We start from the raw sequence: 22,242 nt of genomic DNA, 5'->3' as shown, positions 1-22,242 counted from the left end.
CTGTATACTTCCCTTTATATTGAAGGATTATAACGAATTTAACAGTGATGATCAATAGTCATAAACAAAATACATAAACAAAGTATAAAAGATTCAGAATTAACCTTCGGTCCTAGCAAAATTGGCCTAAGAACAATATCAAAATTGATATTCGCCTATCAGTTGCTCCCAAGACGATATGAGATATGCCCTATTGTTTGTGCTAGAATCGATCTAAAATTTTCTGTAAAATTTAGTTGTTTTGTGTTTTTTTCTGATGAGAGAGAGAGGCTAGGTCAAGAAAAGAATTAGGGTAGAATAATTCTCTCCCTTTCTTTCTTATACTGACCGAGATTAGGAGTCAATTAGGAAAGAATAAATCTTTCCTAATTTCATCCTAATTGACCGAAATAAGGAGTATATTCTCCTTATTTTTGGTCTTTCCAAAAATATATAAAATGTGTTGAATTGTCATCTAGTGAGGATCGAACCCATGACCTTTTGGTATGTGTACCCTCACTATTACCACTATGAAACATTCATCTTGTTGATATTAAATATAACTGATTATATTTAATTACGAATTAACAGATTAATTCGTCCAAGCTAACATTACATATATTTAATTTAAATATAACTTATTATATTTAATTTACGAATTGACAGTTAATTCGTCTCAACTAATATTATTTAATTTTCATTAAATAATTATCTCATCAACACATTGACTAACTATTTAGTCATATTGGGCATCAATGTGATTATATTTCTATAATCACATTTCCCAAACACATCCTATAGGTGTGACCTGTAGGGACCAGTTGATCACCGCCATCTGTATGATAATAACGTCAAACTTTCTAGCAAGCCAACCGTTATTAGGTAAACGTTAATCAACTGATTAAATATACGAAGTATACCCTTGTGAACCTGTAAGAGATTTACAAATGTTATCACACTAATTTGTGGAGGACACAAGCTCTAACAAACTCCCACTTGTCCTCACAAGTGTATGTGCGATAACCGATTCTCATATCCTATAAAATTTCTCCCACTCAATGTAAAACAATTTGCAAATCCGAATTCACAAATGTCGTATTTTACAAGCAATCAATATCAAGAGTGGTTTCCCCGACTAGAGAGTAACTTAACTGATAAACGAATCAACATTCGAGCATGGCCATGCATTTCAGTTACAACTCCTCGAGTGGCCCTGAGAAATAACTATACCTGATAAGGGTTGGATATTTTCCTCAACTCGAATCCTGCAGATGTAAGCACAGTATGAAATGACCCAGAAAAAATCTACTTAGCCTCCGATTCACGGGCAGCATCGTGAGAAAGAAACCAAAGTCACCCAAAAGCGCCTTAATCTCAAGAGACAGTCGATAGTCAAAAGAATCAACTCTAGGAACACAATGGATGTCCTATCCACGACCTGGCACCGAATGTTTTAAACATTTAGGACTCCATTACGTTATCACAAAAAGTTGTCCTACGAGGTATCGACATAATCTCGCATCTGTGATCGATCAGTCAACCATTTGACTTATGGCTCGTTGAACCCACCATCAATCGACTGCACAATATAATAGCCGGAGTTATCAGCTCACATTGGCGATTACGGACCAAAACAAATATAATGCAATTCAGTTCACTTTGTGGCGATCAAAATTGTCAGTACAATCCACATGAAAACAAAATATTATATATAAGACGATGAAGTTATAAATAGTATATGAAAAAGATAATGTATCAAATCTATAATCAAGTACTACAACTCAGGAACATGTTTAATTCCCATGGAATTAACATGCCCTACATGCTTATCATAATTCAACGGTTTGGTGAGAGGATCCGCGATGTTATCACCCGTCGCAATCTTGTCAATCACTATCTCTTCTTGATCCACGTAATCACGGATCAGGTGAGCTTTCCGAAGTACATGTCTAGATTTGTTGCTAGACTTTGGCTCCTTAGCCTGGAAGATGGCACCTCTATTGTCACAATAGATGGTGATCGGGTCGATCGAAGACCGAGACATCAAGATGGGGCCGTACTTGCTAACTCTAAACGGCCACTTTGTGAAAGCCGGGGAGGAAATGCCGAGTTTAGACTTCCCCGAACCACTGTTCAACTCAAAGGACAACAAGCTGGTCCCCGGAATCGAAGTATTCCGTGATTGTTTCTATAATTCCGAAGACATTATGGCAGTAGCTACAATAAAGAAGGAGTCTGTTCCGATCGAAGATGGGAAAGCTATGGGTCTCCTCTTTGGAGAGGAAAAGAAGCCGGAAATACCAAACGAAGTCTTGGTAAACATGATCATAAGGAGTGATCGTTTCGATCCATCTACCCTCATTACTGATGTAGATCCTCAGAGGAATACGTCTGGATGGCGGAAAACCATGAAATGGACCGACAACAAGGGTTCGCTTTTCAAGATGACCATTGGAGAAGGGCAAATGTTCAAACCTGATGACGATTCTGAGTCTGAGTCTGAGTCCGAGTCTGAGTCTGACATAAGTCCTAAGGCTAAGTCTAGGGTTTTAGGTGTCGAAGATACCCCTTCCCCAGTCTTTCCTTTTCCCGTAACTTCCCCTAGTGCTGGTATTCCGGGGCCAGTCCCGAATACTGCTCCTATCTCGCCACTGACCTCTAATCAGTTGGCCCAAATGTTAACGCAATTTGCGCCGTTTCAAATCAATAATAAGATGAATCAGTTTGCTTACGACTTGTCTCATTTATATTGCGATTCAATTGATTGTTTTAATAATGTTGAGAATGAGGTCGAGGATAGACAGGTGGAAGAAGAAGAGGAGGAGGTGGAACCGCCTCCCCAGTTAGTAAAAGGGTTGGAAGAATACGACCAAAGAAGCTCGGTAATCGAAGATACCGAAGTTGTTAATGTGGGGACTACCTTAGAGCCTCAGGAGCTTAAGATAGGAACAACCTTAGATCCCGCAGAAAGGAAGGGGTTTGTTGAATTGTTGAATGAATTCAAAGATGTATTTGTTTGTTCCTACAAAGATATGCCGGGTATTGATAGGGAAATTGTAGAGCACAAGATTCCGATCAAGCCAGGGTTCAAACCAGTAAAGCAGAAGCCACGTAGAATGCGTACCGAGTGGTCTTTGAAAGTCAAAGAAGAGATTGATAAACTTGATTCAAGGCCGGGTTCATCAAAGTATCGGAATACTCAGATTGGATAGCTAATGTGGTGCCGGTCCCAAAGAAAGACGGAAAGGTTCGGGTCTGTGTTGATTTTCGTGATCTAAATAAGGCTAGCCCAAAGGACGACTTTCCGCTACCTCACATTGACATCTTGGTTGACAATACCGCTAACCATACATTATTATCCTTTATGGATGGGTACGCCGATTTACAACCAGGATAAAAATGGCCGAGGGAAGATATGCACAAGATCGCTTTCACAACACCATGGGGCACTTATTGCTACGGTGATGTCGTTTGGATTAATAAATGCAGGTGCGACTTACAGAGAACAAAGAACGCGTTGTTGCATGATATGATTCATAAGGAAGTAGAGGTCTACGTCGATGACATGATCGTAAAATCGAAGGAACGTAATAACCATTTGATGACATTACGAAAATTCTTCGAGAGGTTGAGAAAGTATAATATGAGATTAAACCCACAGAAGTGCACATTCGGGGTCACCTCTGGCAAGCTTTTGGATCATATCGTTAGCCACCGTGGCATCGAAATCGACCCATCAAAGATTAAAGCCATTATGGAAATGCCCCATCCTAAAACCGAGAAAGAAATTCGAGGTTTCTTGGGCCGAGTGCAATACATAAGCCGTTTCGTCTCAAAATTAACTATGATCTGTGAACCAATTTTTAAGAAATTGAAAGTTGGGGAGCATATTGTGTGGGATGACCAATGCCAAGCCGCGTTTGATAAGATAAAGGAAGTGTTATCTTCTCGAGTTCTCGATCCTTTTGAGCGGCTTGCCTCTATCATTGTATTTAACGATTCTGAGATACCGCGATGGGAGCAATCTTTGGCACAAACCGTTGACAAAGAAGAAAGAGCAATTTACTACCTTAGTAAAAAGTTCTTGGAGTATGAATCAAAGTATACACCATTAGAAAAGACATGCCTAGCTTTAGTCTGGGCAACGAAGAAGCTACGTCACTATATGCTCAGCTAGAGTGTGAGTATATATTCCAGAATGGACCCCATCAAGTACTTGTTTGAAAAGCCGGTGCTAAACGGCAGAATGTCAAGATGGACCCTCATGCTATCGGAATTCGATCTCAAATATGTGCCGCTGAAAGCGATAAAAGGAAAGGTCGTTGCCGATTTCCTGGCCGATAATCCAGTCGAAGAAACTGACATTGTTGACACTTGGTCGTTCCCAGATGAGGATATTGTCCATGTCGAAGATGGTGTATGGGATCTATATTTTGATGGGGCTTCGAATAACATGGGATGCGGAATAGGTGTCCTTATCATTTCACCGAGAGGAGAGCACGTACCAGTTTCGATCAAATTGGACTTCGCAGTCACAAATGCCGCGGAATACGAAGCATGCCTACTTGGTTTGCAGAGCTCTAACAAGTTAGGAGTCATGAAGTTGACAGTACACGGGGATTCCTCCTTGGTCATTAATCAAGTGACGGGGTCATGGAAGATCAAAAGTAGCAGCCTGGCACCCTACCAGGCTAAGATAGAAGAGCTAGAAAAACTCTTCGAAGAAGTGCGATACGTGTACCTCCCAAGGGAGGAAAATCAGTTCGCTGACGCACTGTCAAAACAGGCGTACAACAAATAAACTGACTAAATATACAAAGTATACCCTTGTGAACCTATAAGAGATTTACAAATGTTATCACACTAATTTGTGGAGAACACAAGCTCCAACAAACTCCCACTTGTCCTCACAAGTGTATGTGCGATAACCGATTCTCATATCCTATAAAATTTCTCCCACTCAATGTAAAACAATTTGCAAATCCGAATTCACAAATGTCGTATTTTACAAGCAATCAATATCAAGAGTGGTTTCCCCGACTAGAGAGTAACTTAACTGATAAACGAATCAACATTCGAGCATGGCCATGCATTTCAGTTACAACTCCTCGAGTGGCCCTGAGAAATAACTATACCTGATAAGGGTTGGATATTTTCCTCAACTCGAATCCTGCCGATGTAAGCACAGTATGAAATGACCGAGAAAAAATCTACTTAGCCTCCGATTCGGCAGACCGTGAGAAAGAAACCAAAGTCACCCAAAAACTGCCTTAATCTCAAGAGACAGTCGATAGTCAAAAGAATCAACTCTAGGAACACAATGGATGTCCTATCCACGACCTGGCACCGAATGTTTTAAACATTTAGGACTCCATTACGTTGTCACAAAAAGTTGTCCTACGAGGTATCGACATAATCTCGCATCTGTGATCGATCAGTCAACCATTTGACTTATGGCTCGTTGAACCCACCATCAATCGACTGCACAATATAATAGCCGGAGTTATCAGCTCACATTGGTGATTACGGACCAAAACAAATATAATGCAATTCAGTTCACTTTGTGGCGTTTAAAATTGTCAGTACAATCCACATGAAAACAAAATATTATATATAAGACGATGAAGTTATAAATAGTATATGAAAAAGATAATGTATCAAATCTATAATCAAGTACTACAACTCAGGAACATGTTTAATTCCCATGGAATTAACATGCCCTACATGCTTATCATAATTCAACGGTTTGGTGAGAGGATCCGCGATGTTATCACCCGTCGCAATCTTGTCAATCACTATCTCTTCTTGCTCCACGTAATCACGGATCAGGTGAGCTTTCCGAAGTACATGTCTAGATTTGTTGCTAGACTTTGGCTCCTTAGCCTGGAAGATGGCACCTCTATTGTCACAATAGATGGTGATCGGGTCATTCGAACTAGGAACTACCGAAAGCCCTTGTAAGAATTGACGCATCCATATCGCTTCCTTTTTTGCCTCCGAGCGGCATAGTACTCGAATTCAGTAGTAGAATCTGCTACAACACTCTGTTTGGAACTCTTCCAGCTGACCGCAGCACCATTAAGAGTGAAGACGAACCCGGACTGAGATTTTGAATCATCTCGATCCGTTTGGAAGCTAGCATCTGTGTAACCGGTTGCGCATAGCTTAGTATCGCCTCCATAAGTCAATACCCAATCCTTAGTCGTCCGTAGGTACTTGAGGATATTTTTTACTGCTATCCAGTGTGTTTCACCTGGAGTCTTTTGGTACCGACTCGTCATACTCAATGCATATGCCACGTCTGGACGTGTTCATATCATGGCATACATGATCGATCCTATTGTAGATGCATAAGGAATACGACTCATGCGCTCTATTCCTTCAGGCGTCGTGGGTGACTGAGACTTGCTCAACTGCATCCCATTCGTCATAGGAAGGTTCCCCTTCTTGGAGTTGGTCATGCTGAACCTCTCAAGGACCTTATCCAAATAAGACTCCTGACTAAGTGATAACGTCCGTCGTGATCTATCTCGGTAGATACGGATTCCCAAAATGCGTTGTGCCTCACCCAGATCTTTCATCTGGAAATGGTTCTTCAACCATTCTTTAACCGAAGATAGGAGAGGAATGTCATTCCCAATCAAGAGTATGTCATCGACATACAATATGAAGAATACAATCTTGCTCCCACTCGACTTGATGTATAAGCATGGTTCCTCGACCGATCGAGTGAAGCCATACTCTTTTATCACTTGGTCGAAACGATGATTCCAACTCCGAGAAGCTTGCTTAAGTCCATAAATGGAACGCTTAAGCTTGCATACTTTCTTAGGATGCCCAGGATCTATGAAACCTTCGGGTTGCACCATGTACAACTCTTCCTCCAAATAATCGTTTAAGAAGGCGGTTTTCACATCCATTTGCCAAATTTCATAATCATAAAATGCTGCAATCGCTAAGATTATCCGAATGGAACGTAGCATGACTACAGGTGCAAAAATCTCATCATAATGCAATCCGTGCACTTGAGTGAAACCTTTTGCCACAAGTCGTGCCTTATAGATATCTGGTTGCGCGTCTACAGAACGCTTTATTTTGTAAAGCCATTTGCACTGTAGAGGTTTTACCTTATTAGGTAAATCAAAAAGATACCATACGTTATTCTCATACATGGAGTCCATCTCGGATTGCATGGCTTCGAGCCATAGCTTTGAGTCGGAACAGGCCATAGCACCTTTATAGGTTGCGGGTTCATTACTTTCCAGAAGTAAAACGTCATTCTCCTCGACCATACCAATGTATCTGTCCGGAGGATGAGAGTCTTGATACGTGCATTTTATATAGTCTTTTTAGGCCTTTTTATGCACGTATTTCTATGCTATTATTGTAGTTTATGCTACGAAATGCCCCGAATATGCTACTTTGGTCTGTTTTGTCTTATTTGCAGGAATGAACCAGAAAGTAGTGAAATCAAGCCTTTTACCGTCCGTTTAGCATGCATTTGGAGGAAGAGTGAATTTGGAGCGGGAATGTAGCTATCTTGAGATGCGCAAAGAAGAAAGATAGCTAGGCGAGTAAAGGAAGAACTTCAAATTGCTAGTGCCTAATTTGAAGAGCCATATCTCACGTTCTACAACTGATATTCAGGTGATTCTAATTGGAGATGAAAGCTTGTCCTCTTAGATTTCCAACGCCACCGGAATCGCCCTGTTTGCCCAAGTAACGAAGAAATGGCAGCCGTTTGAAGTTCAGTGCGCAAAGCAGGAAATTGTTGCTGGAAAGTACTCGATCGAGTACAATTATGCTCGATCGAGTCCTTTTTCTACTCGATCGAGTAGTTGCATTTTAGGATTTACTCGATCGAGTAGATTTTCTACTCGATCGAGTGGTTTAAGCTTTAGTTTACTCGATCGAGTGGTTTTAAATCACTCGATCGAGTGGATTCTCTTACGAAATTGGGCTTTTAAGCTTTATTTCGCTATTAGGTTAATAACTTCCTATTTTCTTATAAATAGGAGAGTAGGACGTCTTTTGTAAAGCACCCACACACTATCAGACGATGTTTTACTATCGTTTTTCATTCGCCTCTTATTTTAGGATCTATTTCAAAGTAACCTTTCTCTCCCTTTTCCTCTTTAATTTAATGTTTGTTCCTCTTTCTCTCTTTATTTATGTTCTTTATTTAATTATATCTAGCTAAATACCTCTGCTAGGATTAGGGAATTTAATGAATGGATGTTAATTCTTTGATTAGGTTATTAGATTCGTCGTTGTTGTTTAGTCTTTGTTGTTAATTTGCCCTTAATCGTATCTTGCTAGTTGATTGAAGCAATTAGCCTTTTAATATTGGTAAACCTTGACCTGGACCGAAAGGTTGGAATAGGCGAGACCCGCAGTGAACAATAGGATGCTTTAGTGAGGGCGAAAGTTAAGCTAATAGTATTTTAGGGCGAATTGAGACCGAAAGGAGATATTCATTGCCCCTTAGACCGAGACACCGACTGATCTGTGACCTTACTTGCAATTAACTGACGTTCATTGATGACCCGAAATTCTAGTTTCCCTTTTCTCTGTTAATTTCCCTTAAGTCTTTCTCTCTTGCCTTAATCTCGTAGTTCAGTCAAAACATTTTAAACCCCCGTTACTCATAGACTAAAATTAGACAGATAAATCTCATTTTGCCTCCCTGTGGAGATCGACCCTACTTACCGCTAGCTTCTGTTAGTTGTACTTAGGTATTTATTTTTGATACTGCGACGACCGGTATCAAATTTTGGCGCCGTTGCCGAGGAGGCCGCGTAGTTTTATTTGTTTTTATTTAGTTTATTTCTTGTCTTAAGGAGCTTCGGTTCCTTGAGACCGTTATTATGTCTTTCGTTCTTCTCTTTCCGCAGGAAGAGAACAAAATTTTTGGTACTTATTTAGCCAGGTTTTTGGAGTGGCTCGAGCCCAGACGAGATGCATTTTCTGAACTCCAATTGTGCTGGACTATCTTCTGGGGTATGAATGACCCTACGCGAGCATACCTAGAATTTATTGGTAAGTGGGATTTTGAAGGAATCCCCGTAAATGAGGTATTAGAATTATTTGATTGGTTTGCTGCTGAATCTCTTAAACCCAACTTTTCTCTTCATGTTGACTCAAATGAGGGGGTGGGTGAGACCTTAGAAACCAATCTAGGAAGTGCTGACGGAGACATAGAGGAGACCACTAGCGTGGTTGACGATCCTTTTTATGAGGATAGTTTAGAACCCCTTTATGATTCTTGCACTGATAGTGAGGGTGATTTGAAGGCTCTCTTTGAGAATCTCCATCTTGACGAGTCTAGCGATAAGGAGACTGAGGAGGTAGATTTAGACAGTCTTGAGGTCAAATGGGATACTTATGATGATATAGATGATGAGCCTATTATAGAGGACCCGATTGACCCAATTGACTTTACAACCCCTTGCATCTAGGATGATTATCCACCTTCACCTTTAGCTGACCAGACTCCTTCACCTCACAGTTCTTACCCGTCTGAGCATTTAAATTCTACTCGCGTTATTTTTAAGTTGAATGCTCATGAGCTCTCTTATTTTCCACTCGCGGTTAATTTAAGCTTTTATATTCCGCCCTTAGCTGGAGGGCAGAATTATTTTGTGAATGATTTTAGGAGCTGTCATAGGAAATTTGTTAGGCTTAAATGTTATTATATTTCAAATTCCTATGCTATTACTATATTATGGTGCTACTTACAGTTTTGTGTAGCACATGCGTAAGTTTTGTGAGTTCTTTGCGAGCTTTGAGCTGCTTTGATTGGGTTCAATTAGAGTAGTTAGCTGAAAAAGAGGTCGAGCTGGGACCTGTCTGAAACTAGCGCTACCCGAGAGGCAACTCGGAGATTTATTTTTAGTTGTTTTTCAAACATTGCATTTTATTTCAGTTGTGTGTAATAATTGGTCTTCGTACCATAGAGTATATCAGTATGCTTGCTTTGTTAGTTTTGCGGGCTGTTTTTATTGCGTCTTTTGCAGGAATATACTAAGGATCACTCGATCGAGTACTTTTTGTACTCGATCGAGAGCTTTTCCTGCTGAAATCACTCGATCGAGTACTTTTTCTACTCGATCGAGTACCTGCAAAAAAAAATAAAAAAAAATACTCGATCGATCACTATTCCTCTCGATCGAGCTGTTTTGGACGCTCATTGCTTGGATTAGCTTCTTGTGACGATGTTTCGGAGCTATTAGTGACCTCCCACGTTGCTGGCTGGTTTGGGGAGGTCCCTTATTCGCGCAATCTTGTGAGCTTTCCGTATTTACTCTCTTTCTCTTTTAGTTTGCATTTCCTTTCCATGTTTTGGCACAATGAGGGCATTGTACGGTTTGGTTTGGGGAGGTTATGCATCCATATCTATCTCTGCATCTTGTTTTTATTGCATTTCTGTTATCACGTTTAATTTCAGTATGCATTGTTGTTTATTTTCATAAAAATCAAAAATCTCATAAAAATTGAAAATTTTCAAATATTCAAAAAATATTCACGTTTATTTTTGCATATAGGTTGAGTCGGAACGGTAGATTTCCGTGATGATAATGCACTATAACTTGTCATTTTACTTTAGCCTTGCACTTTATTGATAGTTATTAGCTTTGTCATACGCATGGTCTACGAGTTTCTGTTCAAATATAGCAGACTGTTTAGACTTGACCTGATAAATCGGCAAACTACTTGAAAAATTCTGAGTTTTAGAGCCTTATAACTGGTGACATTCATGGCCAGTTCATTAGGAATTGAGAGCAGTACTCCTTGCATAGCATGTTCATTATTTTTGCACTTTTATGACATTCGATTTCTTGTCAAATGCATACATTCGGGTTTGTGGTCGGTGTCACATGCAGGGAGGTGCTTATAAATTTTCCCCTTTTCTTATATTTTTCACCCATATAGCTCCACTTAAGCCAAAAATTGCCTTTTTGACCCATTAGCTACATCCCAAACTAAGCCTGCCTAGTCAAGCTAGTTAGTATGTCTTTTGTGGTATGATTTTCCGGCTGCAGTTTGGCCTGTATCTCTTTGTATGGACTTGGTGTAAATAGAGGAAGGAGGAAAAAAGAAAAAAAAATAGAATTGAAAAAAAAATAGAAAAACGTGAAAGAAAGAAAGAAAGAAAAAAAAATGAAAAAAAAGAATGAAAAAAAAGAATGTTGATCACGTGGAAAAGAAGAAAAAAAAAAAGAAATTTGAAAAAGTTTGACTTGTTTGATTTGGTCCATTTAAACGGTGTTAAAAGGGAAAGTTTGTGACCGTCTGACTCCTCCATTCTTATTCTATATTTTTGAGGAGATTGTGTTTGAGTTTAGTGAGTTTTGTGCCAAATGAAGGGCACTTGTACTTAGTTTTTCAGTCAGTTGAGATTCGGATGGTTTTATATGGTCCTGTTAGGAACTAGCTTGACGCTTTTACCTCCACATTACCATAACTTGTTTTGCCTTTTCTCACCTGAACCTCACTATTCCCATATTATTTGTAAGCCCTCAGCTGTGACGGACATTGTTGGTTGGAATGTATGTGTGGTACTTGAATCGTCTATCATTTTTGTTGCATGCATGTTATGTAGGTCGCAGTCTAGGTGAGTGACTGTTTTCTCTTTCTCTCTTATACATATACTTTCACCCTTTGCTTCATGAGAGAAGAGTGACCACGTGAGAGTCCGATTTTGTTGGTCTTGCAAGGTCGATAGGTCAACTTTATTTATGGACATATTATAATTCGTTTGCGTAATGACCATTGTAGCTGTAACTGTTGATTTTAGTTTGCATTAAACTGGTTTAAGTAGACAAGTTATAGCTAGCTCTGAGCTATCTTTTCAGTTCCATTAGTTGCATTTTAGTTGACTCGAGGACGAGTAAAGGTTTGGTTTGGGGAGATTTGATACGTGCATTTTATATAGTCTTTTTAGGCCTTTTTATGCACGTATTTTTATGCTATTATTGTAGTTTATGCTACAAAATGCCCCGAATATGCTACTTTGGTCTGTTTTGTCTTATTTGCAGGAATGAACCAGAAAGTAGTGAAATCAAGCCTTTTACCGTCCGTTTAGTATGCGTTTGGAGTAAGAGTGAATTTGGAGCGGGAATGTAGCTATCTTGAGATGCGCAAAGAAGAAAGATAGCTAGGCGAGTAAAGGAAGAACTTCAAATTGCTAGTGCCTACTTTGAAGAGCCATATATCGCGTTCTACAACTGATATTCAGTTGATTCTAATTGGAGATGAAAGCTTGTCCTCATAGCTTTTCAACGCCACCGGAATCGCCCTGTTTACCCAAGTAACGAAGAAATGGCAGCCGTTTGAAGTTCAGTGCGCAAAGCAGGAAATTGTTGCTGGAAAGTACTCGATCGAGTACAATTATGCTCGATCGAGTCCTTCTTCTACTCGATCGAGTAGTTGCATTTTAGGATTTACTCGATCGAGTAGATTTTCTACTCGATCGAGTGGTTTAAGCTTTAGTTTACTCGATCAAGTGGTTTTAAATCACTCGATCGAGTGGATTCTCTTACGGGCTGGGCTTTTAAGCTTTATTTCGCTATTAGGTTAATAACTTCCTATTTTCTTATAAATAGGAGAGTAGGACGTCTTTTGTAAAGCACCCACACACTATCAGACGATGTTTTACTACGTTTTTGTTTCGCCTCTTATTTTAGGATCTATTTGGTAACCTTTCTCTCCCTTTTCCTCTTTAATTTAATGTTTGTTCCTCTTTCTCTCTTTATTTATGTTCTTTATTTAATTATGTCTAGATAAATACCTCTGCTAGGATTAGGGAATTTAATGAATGGATGTTAATTGCTGATTAGGTTATTAGATTCATCGTTGTTGTTTAGTCTTTGTTGTTAATCGCTGCCCTTAACTGTATCTTGCTAGTTGATTCGAAGCAATTGGCCTTTTAATATTGGTAAACCTTGACCTGGATCGAAAGGTTGGAATAGGCGAGACCCGCAGTGAACAATAGGATGCTTTAGTGAGGGCGAAAGTTAAGCTAATAGTATTTTAGGGCGAATTGAGACCGAAAGGAGATATTCATTGCCCCTTAGACCGAGACACCGACTGATCTGTGACCTTACTTGCAATTAACTGACGTTCATTGATGACCCGAAATTCTAGTTTCCCTTTTCTCTGTTAATTTCCCTTAAGTCTTTCTCTCTTACCTTAATCTCGTAGTTCAGTCAAAACATTTTAAACCCCCGTTACTCATAGACTAAAATTAGACAGATAAATCTCATTTTGCCTCCCTGTGGAGATCGACCCTACTTACCGCTAGCTTCTGTTAGTTGTACTTAGGTATTTATTTTTGATACTGCGACGACCGGTATCAAGTCTCTACCCGACCTCCTAGGTTCCTCAGGAATATTAACCGTATCATCAGTTGAAGGTACAGCTTCCTCCATCTGTTCCTCGATTGTTGGTTCTGGAATCTCCGACAGCTCGAAGGTTCTATTACTCGACTTGTTCTCGAGAAATTCTTTCTCTAAGAACGTCGCACTAGCCGCAACAAAAACTCGATGTTCGGTAGGCGAATAGAAGTAATGACCAAATGTTCCTTTTGGATAACCTATAAAGTATGTCTTGACCGATCGCGGGCCGAGCTTATCCTCGTGTCTCCACTTGACATAAGCCTCGCAGCCTCAAACCCGAATAAAGGACAAGTTAGGGACCGTTCCCTTCCACATTTCATATGGAGTCTTGTCGATGACTTTAGACGGACTCGGTTAAGTATAAGAGCGGGCCGACAAAACAAAGATAACCCTATAATGAATCGGGCACTACCGTGTGACTCATCATGGATCGAACCATATCAAGTAAGGTTCGATTTCTCCGTTCGGACACACCATTCAATTGAGGTGTTCCGGTGGAGTTAAGCGCAAAACGATTCCTGAGTCTTTGGTGTTGATCAAACTCATTTGAAAGATATTCGCCACCCCGATCCGAACGGAGTGCTTTAATTTTTCTACCCGGTTGGTTTGTACCCTATTCTGGTATTCCTTGAATTTCTCAAAGGACTCACTTTTATGCTTCATTAAGTAGACATATCCGTATCTACTCAAATCGTCCGTGAAAGTCATAAAATATCTATAGCCATCTCTAGCGGTAATTGACATAGGTTCACATACGTCCGTATGTATGAGTCCTAATAGGTCACTAGGGTGCATTCCAACACCTTTGAAGGAAATTCGAGTCATCTTGCCAATGAGACATGATTCACACGTGCCATATGTAGAAAAATCGAATGCGGGAAAAGTCCCATTATCGACGAGTTTCTTCACGCGTTTCTCATTTATGTGTCTCATTCGACAATGCCATAGATAGGTTTTATCTTTGTCACCAACCTTTAATTTCTTATTCATGTGTAATACTTCCGTGGTTTGATCTAAGATATAAATTCCATTCATGGAAACTGCTTTGCCATAAATCACTTCATTAAAAGAGAAAATACAACGATTATCCTTTATTGAAAATGTAAAACCGTCTTTAGCAAGTACGGAAACAGAAATAATGTTCTTAGATAAACTGGGTACATAGTAACAGTTATTTAGAAATAACTCAAAACCACTAGGGAGTTGGATTACATATGTTCCCTTCGAGGCAGCAGCAACTCGTGATCCATTCCCGACTCGCAGGTCCACATCACCTTTTTCGAGAGGTATGATGTTCTTTAGGCCCTGCAAATGATTACACAGATGAGAACCACAACCAGTATCAAGTACCCAAGTTCCGAAACTTGCATGGTTAATCTCAATCATATGAATATAAGATGACATACCAACAGGAACGACGCGGCCTGCCTTGATGTCCTCACGGTAGACGGGACAGTTCCTCCTCCAATGTCCAGTCTTGTGACAATGGTGGCACTCTATGTCACCGCCCTTGCTCTTTGCCTTACCCTGTGAGCCACTAGTCTCACCAGGTGCACTCTTACCGTTTCCTGGCTTCTTAAACTTTGGCTTACCTACAGCTACGTCGCCATGAGCCTTGCCCTTACTTTTACCCTTGTTATAAATCGTGAGAACATCCTGGTTCATGCTTCCACTCAATTTCATATCCTTCTCGGTCTGTACGAGAAGGGAGTGTAGCTCATGAGGACTCTTTTTCAAGTCATTCATGTAGTAGTTCGCCCTGAAAAGGGCAAAAACATCGTGAAGAGAATGAAGCATTCGGTCAATGACAATGCTCTCACTGATTTTACAATTCAGTGCCTCCAGCTTCTCGACATTCTCAATCATGTGAAGAATGTGTGGGCTAACCGGTTGGCCCTTCTGGAGTTTCGCATCAAAGAAGCGACAGGTATGCTCATATGTAATGATTCTCGGTGCCTTTGAGAACTCATTAGTGAGCGTGGTGAAAATCTTATTTGCACCTTGGGCAATGAAGCGTCTCTGCAAATTGGTTTCCATTGCAAAGATGAGTACGTTCTTTATCGGACCCGCTTCCATAACGAAATCACTATAAGCGAGTGACTCGTTGGCTCCTGCATTGGGGCCTGGGTTGACCGGTATTGGCTCAGTTAAGTACTTGAGCTTACCGTCGAGCAATGGCAAGATTCCGTAGTGCCGCCTCCCGATCGCAAAGTTGGACCCATCATTCTTGATCGCGTGGACCGATTCATTTGGTCCATGAACACTTTTAGCCAGGATGAACGATCTAGTGTGGCACTAGCCATTGGGATTGCGTTATTTCCACCATTTTTTGTAATGATATTATCGAAAATAATCGTGTTCTACATCTGAAAAAGAAGAATAAAAATAATAAGCATGTGCATCGTTTTGATTTTAAGTCTAATGAACTAATGTCATAACGCGAAGACTCAAAACATTTACACAATTGACCTCCCTCAAGAATTATATAAATGATCTCAAGACTCAATTCTCTGTAAATTGATAAGCTAACCTTTTAGCTAATTCTACCGTTAGAATTCTTGGTCGATAAATTTCTGTAAATACTATCTTTAGTCCATCATAATCACGAGAAACTCTTCGGACTATGATGTTGAGGTAAACTAAGTCAACACAACTACTTACCCAACGTAGAAGGGGTTATATTAGGCCTTCCGACGAAGAAGGGATTCATAGATGTTTGCCCTTGTAAAGACTAATCTCAATTTCCGTTTTAGAGGAAGATCCCATCAACTTTATTTTAATTCATTTTAAGTGAACTATAAACTAGCATGCGAGAATGAATAAACTAAGGTGATGGCTTATAGACTGTGACATCTGCATGTCCATGAAAACTAACATACAACCTATATGAGTCAATTTTCATGCATTTTAGTAGTAGGTGGTTTGGTTTTAGGCGGAATATGATGCATAAAACTAACATGTGAATGAAAAGCAATAAGAATGAAAACGTAAAAACAGTAAAAGTTCTAGTATGGCCTATCCTATCAAAATGAACAATAAATACAAGTTTGGAATCCATCCTTGGACCCGAGAAGCTTGTCTTGATGTCCCATCTTGATCCATGTAGCGGGAGTGAGCTCCAATCTCCATCTTCAGTCTTCTTTGAAATTACAATAAATAAAATTACATAATTGACCTATTTATTACATTCTAATTTCAAAACCCAAAACTAAAATAAAGGAGATTCGAGATCTCATAATTACATAAAAAATCATGTTTCCTTCATTACGAAAACATAATTTGACTAAGGCCACACTAAGTATTACAAATTACAACCGATTGCAAAATTAAATACGTAAATAAAATCCATTCATTCGATTCATTCAACAAAATTAAAAGCATCAACTAAAATTAAATTAAACATACATGACACAATTCCATAATTATGTTGATTAATTTATCCAAACCACCTATTTAAATTAAACTAAGTGACAATTCCGCAATTAATCACATTAATCTCATTCTTAATCAATATCAAACTTGTAATATGAATTCTATCCGTCAAAATTTTAAACTGCTTCAAAAATATGATATCTTTAAGTTGCGAACCGTTTCACAATATCTAATCGGCCAAAATAAAAACAAAATCCAATTTTTATTTGGTCTCGGCTGAAAAATAAACAACAACAAATTTTTTTTTTTTTTTATAATTCCAGCTGCTCACGGCTGGAAATAAAAACGGCCCCCTTTTTTTTATTCGGTAATTAGGAAAACAAAAGGAAAAAAAACTTTCCAATTTTTTCTTTACGGCAATTAAGAAAACAAACGAAAAAAAACTTTCCAAATTTTTTTTTTTTCTCGGCTTACCAAGAAAAACAAAAAAAACAGAAAGTATTATTTTTTTTTCACGGAAAACCCTAAAAGAAAATAAGCCGTCCTCCCCTTTTTTTTTTCTTTGCGGCAATTAGCCCTAGAACAATACCGATGAAGAAAATGTTTATAGTTGCTATTTAGATCATGATTTAGCAAATGAATTAATGAACATGATTAATCTTATATGCTAAAACTATATAGCAAAAACAAGTTCTTGTATCATCGTCATGACAATTTATATATGAATTTTAACTTAAATCTGCATTAAATCAAAATATACCAATTCTTCATATGATAATTTTAACTGATTAAAACAATGATACGAAAACCGAAATTGGAAATAAATTATCAAACAAAGAAGAGGGAAAAACGAGAGAAAAAAAAAACAGACGGTAAAAAAAAATTACCTCACGGCCAAATTTTTTTTTTACAACCGAATTTTTTTTTTTTCGAAATTCCTTATGTTGTTTACATATACTTTTATGAAAATCATCAAAATCAAAAATCGTGGCCTAGTGCTCTGATACCACTTGTGGGAAATAATCTGTATACTTCCCTTTATATTGAAGGATTATAACGAATTTAACAGTGATGATCAATAGTCATAAACAAAATACATAAACAAAGTATAAAGGATTCAGAATTAACCTTCGGTCCTAGCAAAATTGGCCTAAGAACAATATCAAAATTGATATTCGCCTATCAGTTGCACCCAAGACGATATGAGATATGCCCTATTGTTTGTGCTAGAATCGATCTAAAATTTTCTGTAAAATTTAGTTGTTTTGTGTTTTTTTCTGATGAGAGAGAGAGGCTAGGTCAAGAAAAGAATTATGGTAGAATAATTCTCTCCCTTTCTTTCTTATACTGACCGAGATTAGGAGTCATCGGCCTAATTGACTGAAATAAGGAGTATATTCTCCTTATTTTTGGTCTTTCAAAAAATATATAAAATGTGTTGAATTGTAATCTAGTGAGGATCGAACCCATGACCTCTTGGTATGTGTACCCTCACTATTACCACTATGACACATTCATCTTGTTGATATTAAATATAACTGATTATATTTAATTACGAATTAACAGATTAATTCGTCCAAGCTAACATTACATATATTTAATTTAAATATAACTTATTATATTTAATTTACGAATTGACAGTTAATTCGTCTCAACTAATATTATTTAATTTTCATTAAATAATTATCTCATCAACACATTGACTAACTATTTACTCATATTGGGCATCAATGTGATTATATTTTTATAATCACATTTCTCAAACACATCCTATAGGTGTGACCTTTAGGGACCAGTTGATCACCGCCATCTGTATGATAATAACGTCAAACTTTCTAGCAAGCCAACCGTTATCAGGTAAACGTTAATCAACTGATTAAATATACGAAGTATACCCTTGTGAACCTGTAAGAGATTTACAAATGTTATCACACTAATTTGTGGAGGACACAAGCTCCAACATATCTAAGGCTCCGTACCGTATGGGACCAAAGGAGTTAGAAGAGTTTAAGAAGCAGCTGAACGAATTGTTAGATAAGGGATAAATTTGACCTAGTGTATTGCCTTGGGGTGCGCCAGTTCTATTCGTGAAAAAGAAGGACGGTAGTATGAGGTTGTGCATCGACTACATAGAGTTAAACCATGTTACCGTGAACAACGGGTATCCTTTACCGAGGATTGATGATCTTTTTGACTAGTTGAGTGGAGCTCGGGTATTTTCAAAGATTGATCTAAGGTCGGGCTATCACCAGTTAAGGATTGTGGAGGAAGATATTCCTAATATAGCCTTTTGGGGCCATGTGATTTCAAAGGATGGTGTAGCTGTAGATCCTAGTAAGATCGAGGCGGTCTCAAACTGGAAAGCACCAAAGAATGTTGCTGAAACTCGGAGTTTCTTGGGTTTAGCTGGCTATTACAGGAGGTTTGTGAAAAAAATTTCCAAGATTTCTAGACCTATGACAGCTTTAATGAGGAAAGACACCAGATTCCGTTGGGATGAGATTTATGAGACGGCGTTCCAAACATTAAAGGAGTATTTGACTACAGCTCCCGTCTTAGCTTTGCCGCAAGGGAGTGAGAACTTCGAAGTCTATACTGATGCTTTGAAAAATGGGTTGGGGTATATCTTGATGAAAAATGGAAAAGTCATTGCCTATGCTTCGAGACAGTTGAAGCCGTATGAAGAAAACTATCCTACTCATGATTTGGAATTGGGTGCGGTTGTATTTGCTCTAAATATTTGAGACATTATCTATACGTGGCAACCTTTAAAGTGTTTTCAGATCATAAGAGTTTGAAGTACATCTACACTCAAAAGGAGCTAAATATGTATCAGAGAAGGTGGATGAAGCTGATTGGGGATTATGATATGGAGATTATCTATCATGAGGGGAAGGCAAATGTGGTTGCAGATACTTTGAGTAGGAAGAGTGTGCATTCATTGTGCACTGCCATGTAATTGATTAAATTGAAATATGAAATGACAAAGATGGGGATTCACACGATTCGCAAGGGAGATGCCATTGGTGATTTGACTATCGAGCCCGAACTTTATGATGACATCAAAAGGATACAGCTACTTGATCCCAAGATTCAGAAGGGGAAGACAAGGGTAGGGAATAGTACTGCTTCAAGATTTTTGATCCATACAGATGAGAGTGTTCGATTCGATGGGAGGTGGTGTGTACCTGATGATGCTGAGTTGAAGATATTATTATGACGGAGGCTCATTGCACTCCTTATTCGGTACATCCGGGAGGTGACAAGCTCTATAAGGACTTGAAGAAGACGCTTTGGTGGTCTGATATGAAGAAAGAGATAGCGGATACAGGTGGGGATGTCAATGGATCGGGTTCGGGTCGGGTGGAGCCTCACCTGATCCATCACCCGACTAAAATTTCTCCACCCGATCCACCCATCACCCGTGTAAGCCATCATCCATATCCAATCCACCCGTCATTCGCGGATGAAACAGGTGGTTCGGGTGATAAACGGATTAACAATTAATTAATTTTTAACTTAATTTTATGCCAATCAAAACATTGTTAATTAGTAGTTTCATATAAAGTTACTTAAAAATGGTCTAATTAATTTACATGTTATAGAATCCAGAGTAATATTTTTAACCAATTTGTTAACATGTATCACTGTACAATCATAATTAAAACAACCAACGCGCACCATCCATGGTGCCGACTACCACCATCGATCTCTAATCGCTCGGAAAAATGAAGATCTGATTCGAAATTGCTTAATATAATCAATGGCGAACTTAGTTTCAAAAAACAATCTTCATATTTGTGCAGATCTAGAATATCAACTTTAATATTTGAAAGTTTGAAAACAAATTTAAGGAAAACGAGGAGTGTAGAAGAATGGGGAAAACTTGAAACTAATAAAGTGCTAGATCAAGAAAAGAAATTTTTACAAGTAGATTAAAACTAAATTAACAACGAAGAGTGGCAGAACAAACAAGAAGTGAAGAAAAATGGAGAGAGAGGTAAAGAAAGTAGTGAGAGATAGAGAGTGAAAGGATGAAGTCAGTGTAAATGAAATTTCACATGCTAGGTTTTCTTTAGTAGCCTATATATACCACAAATTTTTCAGTAAAAGAAAGAATAATCGGGTGATGGATCGGGTGGCGGGTGGAAAAACTTCACCCGAATACGACCCGACCCGTCACCCGACTCACCCGTCACCCGCTTTTCATCCGTTTAAGTCGGGTTTTCATCCATTTATTTAGCTCGGGTGGATCGGGTTTTGACGAATTCGGGTGAAATTGACATCCCTAGATATAGGACTCAGCCAACTGAATCCAACTGAGCTCTAACAGGACTCAAGATTTTCGATCCATACAGGACTCGGCTCTATAAGGACTTGAAGAAGACGTTTTGGTGGCCCATTAGCCAACTGAATCTTACATCCGGGAGGTGACAAGCTCTATAAGGACTCGGCAAGGTAATAACATGATTTGGGTAATTGTCAATCGTCTGACAAAGTCTGCTCATTTTATTCCAATGAAAGATACTTGGAGTAAGATTCAGTTAGCTAATGGATACAGGAAGCATGTGGTACGACTACACGGGGTACCAAAGGATATTGTGTCGGATATAGATGCGAGATTTATATCGCGGTTTTGGCAAGAGTTGCAGGATTTGATGAGGACTATCTTAAAGATGAGCACGACGTTCCATCCTTCGACAGATGTTCAAACTGAAAGGACCATCAAAACCTTAGAAGACATGTTGCAAGCATGTGTGATGGATTTTGGTGGGAGTTAGGAAGATAGACTTGATTTGATTAAGTTTTCTTATAACAACAGCTATCACACGAGTATTGGGATGACACCCTTTGAGACATTCTACGGGAGGAAGTATAAGAGCCCAGTGTGTTGGGATTATAGCACTAAAGCTATGGTTTTAGGACCACAAATGGTGCAAGATATTATTGAGCATGTACAGTTGATTCGACAAAAGATGAAAGCAGCTCAAGATCGGCAAAAGAGTTTTGCAAATTTGCATCGCAAGGATATCAAGTTCGAGGTGGGTGATAAGGTTCTTTTGAAAGTGTCATCTATGCGCGGCGTTATGAGGTTTGGCAAGAGATGGAAGTTGAGCCATAAATTCATAGGTCCATATGAGATTTTGGATCGGATAGGTGAAGTAGCTTATCGGCTAACTTTGCCACCATCTCTTGATCGGGTGTATAATTTATTTCATGTGTCAGAACTTCAAAAGTATGTGAGTGATCCATCTCATGTGCTTGAGGTGGGGAATATTACGCTCGATGAAGCTCTTACTTATGCGGAGGTGTCGAAGGAGATATTGGACCGTAAGGTGCGCAAGACAAGGAACGATGAAACCATCTTACTTGAGGTATTATGGTCTAACCATAATGCTGAAGAGGAAATGGGGGAGCGTTATCCACATCTTTTTAATCAGGTATGTTTTGTTACGGGGTCGTAACCTTGGTCTTTTAAGGGGGGTAGAAGATA

General features: G+C 38.9%; 1 protein-coding gene across 1 annotated transcript; it reads left to right on the top strand.

Annotated features, from left to right (window-relative positions):
* The first annotated feature begins 4,177 nt into the window (after window positions 1–4,177).
* On the top strand, window positions 4,178–4,780 carry LOC141631433 (uncharacterized). Its single transcript, XM_074444103.1, has one exon. It carries the CDS (start codon window positions 4,178–4,180, stop codon window positions 4,778–4,780), a length of 603 nt encoding a protein of 200 aa, XP_074300204.1.
* The last annotated feature ends 17,462 nt before the right edge of the window (window positions 4,781–22,242 follow it).

The sequence above is a fragment of the Silene latifolia genome, chromosome Y (assembly GCF_048544455.1).
Source record: "Silene latifolia isolate original U9 population chromosome Y, ASM4854445v1, whole genome shotgun sequence".
NCBI classification, from domain to species: domain Eukaryota; kingdom Viridiplantae; phylum Streptophyta; class Magnoliopsida; order Caryophyllales; family Caryophyllaceae; genus Silene; species Silene latifolia.
The sequence above is the reverse complement of the archived record's forward strand: the minus strand, read 5'-3'. Positions and strand labels throughout refer to the sequence as shown.